The sequence below is a fragment of the Mustela putorius genome, unplaced genomic scaffold (genome assembly GCF_011764305.1).
Source record: "Mustela putorius furo isolate JIRA1106 unplaced genomic scaffold, ASM1176430v1.1 tig00003834_pilon_pilon_pilon, whole genome shotgun sequence".
NCBI lineage: Eukaryota > Metazoa > Chordata > Mammalia > Carnivora > Mustelidae > Mustela > Mustela putorius.
Window position 1 is genome coordinate 64,132,215 of NW_025421987.1, and position 5,257 is coordinate 64,137,471.

At 38.3% G+C, this 5,257-nt stretch overlaps 1 protein-coding gene across 1 annotated transcript; it reads left to right on the forward strand.

Annotated features, from left to right (window-relative positions):
- Positions 1 to 288: 288 nt before the first annotated feature.
- On the forward strand, positions 289 to 2,456 carry ARL14 (ADP ribosylation factor like GTPase 14). Its single transcript, XM_004755665.3, has one exon. It carries the CDS (start codon positions 1,582 to 1,584, stop codon positions 2,152 to 2,154), a length of 573 nt encoding a protein of 190 aa, XP_004755722.1. The 5' UTR covers positions 289 to 1,581; the 3' UTR covers positions 2,155 to 2,456.
- The last annotated feature ends 2,801 nt before the right edge of the window (positions 2,457 to 5,257 follow it).

Sequence of the window (5,257 nt, forward strand, 5' to 3'; positions counted from 1 at the left end):
TCACCAAACTGGGGCTTAATATCTAACCTAACTGCAGATTCAACCTCCCCCAGAAATAGGTCTTAACCTGTCAATCAGAAATTTTCTGAACAGCACCAATGATGTAATTTGTCACATAGGCCCTCTCCATTCCTCAAAGGAAAATTAAATAATCCACTTGAAAAGGTCCCCTTTCCTTCTTCAGGGAGGGCAACTTAGCCTGAAACGATCCTTTGTTCTCTTTTGCTAATAACTTTCCTGCCCCATTGTCCTTTCTTTTCATTTTTTTAAAAATTGAAGTATAGTTAATATGCAATGTTACATGAGTTTCAGGTGTACAACATAGTGAATCACACATGAGTTTCAGGTGTACAACATAGTGAATCACCAGTTCTATCCATTATAATATGCTCACCACAAGTGTGGCTACCATCGATCCTCATACAATGCTATTGTGATATCATTGACTGTATTCTCTATGCTGTGCCTTTTATTCCTATAATTTATTCATTCTGTAATAGGAAGCCTCTATCTCCCATTCCCTATACCCATTATGCCCATCCCTATCCCATCCTCCTTTCCATAGAAAGCTTCCATTCTGTAAAACTCCTTGAAACTCCCCTTTACTTGGTAGATGGGATGCTGCCCAATTCATGAATCACTTAATAAAGCCAATCACATCTTCAGATTTACTCAGCTGAATCTTAACACCACTCGTCTTCCATCCATATTCCACCTTGCAGAATTTTGTTGAAATCTCTCACCCTCTGATGGATTCTCCTGCTCTTGTTATGGGTTTATATGTTCTTTTTATTCCTTTGCCATCATTTTGGTGGAGTCTTGAGGAAAGGAGATAAATAAACGTACTCAATTTACCACCTTTAAGCAGACTGCTTAATTTCAAGTGTTTGTGTTACAAACTCCCCTCCTATCCCTGCATATTTGGCCTTGTGAATCATTGTAATTTTCTAGAAGAATAGAGAAGTGTTTCTGCATATTATGGGAGTAAGGTTCACATATCCTTGGGTGGGTTAAAGTGTCCTACTGAATAATCTGGACTGGTGAAGAGAACTAAAGATACTTCAGGCGCTGAGATAAACTCTCCCTTCATGACTTCAGAACTCTGGTTACTCATTTACAACTGGGATAAGATAAATGTTCAGTATAATAATTAGAGAAGTTCTATAAACCACTTGTAACATTAAGTTTTTATTCTACTACCAAACTATGTTCCCGTAAACCTTTGGTTACCTCTAAATTTCCAGTATCTGGAAGAGAACAAGCTGTGGCATCACCCACCCAGCCCCTCCTACACCCTACTCACTCACAAAGAATTTCCCCTTTGAGCCACTGTAACACTGGCTGCTGACTCATACCAGATTCCTTAGGATTGGCTGGTACTGCAAATAAAACATTGTTTGCCTATAATGAGGTCAATAAGCTGCAACATAAAGGCACACAGATTCCCAGTGGTAAAACAGAACATGAAGCGTTTGCTATCTTCTTTCCTCTTATTATTTTCAGTCAAGACCTAGAGAGCAAACATTCAACCTGGCCAAAAGAAAAGGTCTTTGAAGGGAGTTAAAAAAAAAACACCCTAAAATGGGTCTACTGAGTTCTAAAAACCCCAAAACCAAGCAAGCCCGGATTCTTCTTCTGGGACTTGACTCAGCCGGGAAGTCTACACTCCTTTACAAATTAAAGTTTGCTAAGGATATTACTACCGTCCCAACAATAGGTTTCAACGTGGAGATGATCGAGTTGGAAAAGAGTTTTTCACTCACAGTCTGGGATGTTGGAGGACAGGAGAAAATGAGAACTGTGTGGGAGTATTACTGTGAGAACACCGATGGGCTGATGTATGTTGTGGATAGTACGGACAAGCAGCGACTGGAAGACTCCAGGAGAGAGCTAAAGCACATTTTGAAGAATGAACACATTAAAAATGTGCCTGTTGTCCTGTTAGCCAACAAACAGGATGTGCCTGGAGCTCTGACTGCCGAGGACGTCACCAGAATGTTCAGAGTGAAGCAGCTCTGCAGTGACCGGAACTGGTATGTACAGCCCTGCTGTGCCATCACTGGGGATGGACTGATGGACGGGTTCAGGAAACTGACTGAATTTGTGAAAAGCCATGTGAAATCAAGAGGAGACACTTTAGCATTCTTTAGGTAGAACTGAGATCCAAGCAGTGACATACTGGTGAAGTTGAAAGGGTAACTTTTTTCCGATGCCAAATGAGAAAAGCAAGTTGCTGAGTTAGCAAACTTGTCCTAAGATGTTATTTCACCTAAATTCAGCTAAAACATAGAATAATATCTAGACAATATTATTTTTGGCCAGGCACTTTAGTAAACTATGTGGTAATGATAGTTGAGAATGAAAATTTTATAATTTTGTATATGTTGGATTTATGTATGAATCAGAATAATCGTGTTTGGGACCAAATAAATTATTGCTTTATTGTTTTTATATGACAACTAGAACAAAGTTTAAGTAAACTGCTTAGAGGGTCAGAATTCTTTCAGATGGTTTCCAGCTGTTACAGTATTGAATTTCTATCACACTCCTGTAGAATAGTTAGTAAAAAATAGAACTTTAAATTATGGAGAGGAAAAAGTTTGATGTTAACATCTTGTAAATCCCTATTACTTAAATGAAGATTTTTTCTGGATTCCTGCAAACTCTTAGAAATCTATTGGTGGGAACTTCTGACAGTGAGTCAAATAAGGAACTTCAGGCTGTTAATTGCCCAGAAACATAGGGAGACGTTTATCTCTTAAAGTTCTGGGGGTCAGGCTAGCTAGCACCTTAGAGTTTAGGACAATGTCTGGGTTTTACTCAGCTTGAGGTTATAGGCTCAAGATGGGCTTACATAGAATTCAATAGAATAGTCCGTACTTGGGAATATATGTACAGCTCTCAGCACTGATCAAAAAGGAACCAGAGCCAGACTTTAAACTCAGGAGACTTTGCAATTCACAGGAGGAAACAACATAAAGCTAGTAGCTAGAATAGGGCAATAAGTATGTGCTATAACATGAGTGACTCTTTCTGACCTGGGAAAACAGGAAGTACTTCATGCAGGAGGTAGTTTTTAAGATGGTTCCCAGCTCCTAGCGACCCATGAAGGTGGAGGTTTGTCACTGGAAGCTCCCATCACTAGAAGACCCTGAAGACATTATAAGGGAGGAGAAAAGGAATTGGGGTTTGAACTGAAATTCCCCTGACAGGCTCAGAACTCCCAGGGAGGTCCTGGTACTAACAAAATGACACTTTCTTCCTGCCTAACCTCTAACAAAGCTCATTTGGGCTAGAAGAAGCAGGCCTCAAGCCCCAACAGCAGCTCCCTGGGCTCTAAATCTTAAGGTCACAGAGGAAAATAAATGTTCAAGGGTGCTAGCCCCTAATTCCTCTTATCGTTTCCTTCTCTCACCCTAGCCATGATCTTTATAGCAAAGATCTGAATGCTGCACGTAGGGATTCAAATTTAAAAAGGAGATACACACATGATAACAGTTATCATCGGTTGAATGCTTGTCTGTGCCACGTGTTGTCTGATCACTTTCATACATCTCATTTAATGTTGACAACTGCCCTGAGAGAAATTAGCATTATTATGTCAATTTTACAGAGGAGAGTACTGAGATTAAACAAAGTAACAATAACAACCACACAAAAACTACTCTGTTTTTTCACTGAGAAGTGGCAGAGACAAGATTCAAACTCATCTGTCTAACTTCAAGGCCAGTACTGTTAATTGTCATAGTGTTCTGTAAATAAGGTATGCTGTCCATCTTCTATGAGCTTACTATACATAATTAAGAATAGAGCCAGGCTAGGGGCACCTGGCTGGCTCAGTTGGTGGAGCATACGACTCTTGATCTCTGGGTTGTAAGTTTGAGCCACACCGTGGGTATAGAGATTATTTAAAAAATAAATAAATAAAATCTTTAGAAAAAAAGGAATAAATCCAGGCTTAATTAAAAATAAAACTACCATATGATCCAGCAATCCTACCACTGGGTATATAGCTAAAGGAAATGAAATCACTACCTTGAAGATACATCTGCACTTCCATGTTAATTGCAACATTATTCACAATAGTCAAAATGGGGACAACCTAAGCTTCTATCAATGGATTAACGGATGCATGGATAAAGAAAATGTGGTGTGTATGCATGATGGAATCCTAGTCAGCCACAAAAAAGGGAAATTCTAATATTTGTGACAACACGGATGAAACTTAAGGACATTAGTTAAGTGAAGTAAGTCAGACACAGAAAACAACTATTTTGTGATTTCACTTTTATGGGGAATCTTAAAAAACCAAACTCACAGAAATAGAAAGTAGATTAGTGGTTGACAGAAGTTGGGGATGAGGGAAGGGGGAATGGGGAGATGTTTGTAATGGGGCACAAACTTTCAGTTATAAAATGAATAAATTCTGAGGATCTAATGTACAGCATGGGGACTATAGTTAATAAAACTGTACTGCATACTTAAATTTGCTAAGAGCATAAATCTTAAGCACTCTCATTTAAAAAAAAGGAGGATGAAAATAAAAGACACATAAAATAAATAAAAATAAGGAGGATGTGTTAATTAACTCAGTTGTGGGAATTCTTTTACAATGTATATCAAATCACATTATGCATTATATATGTAATACATATTACAATCTTGTTTGTCAGTTACATCTCAATAAAGCTGGGGGGAAAATAAATGCAGGCCAACATATAATACTTTATATTAAGAAGGTTCTTTGAGGGGCACCTGGTTCAGTGGGTTAACCATTTGCCTCTGCTCAGGTCATAATCCCAGTCTCTTGAGATCAAGCCCCATGTCAGGCTCTGTGCTCAGTAAGGTCTGCTTGAGATTCTGTCTCACTCCTTCTGCTCCTCCCTACCCACCCCCGACAAATAAATAAATAACATCTTAAAAAAAAAAAAAAAAGAAGGTTCTCTGAAAAAACAAGCCAGACAGAATATATGAAGTGTGATAACAGAGATCTAAGAACCAAGCCGAGGGACTGGCAAAAAATGTTTCTGATTTCAGGAAGATCTCAGTAGAGATCTTCAATGTTAAATGCTTGGTATTAGTGTTTTTTTCTAAGTTCCACAAAATTATGAAAACCACAAATATGCATCTTTTTAAAAAAACACATCTTCCCTTACCATTTTCCCTATGTGGTTAAAAAAAATTTACTAATAATCTTAAACTCAGGAATCACTAACCTATGTCCATAGAAAATGGTTGAATAGAAAACATCACCTGG

Coding starts and splice junctions, on each gene's coding strand:
- ARL14 (XM_004755665.3), top strand. CDS start 1,582: ATGGGTCTACTGAGTTCTAAAAACCCCAAAACCAAGCAAGCCCGGATT.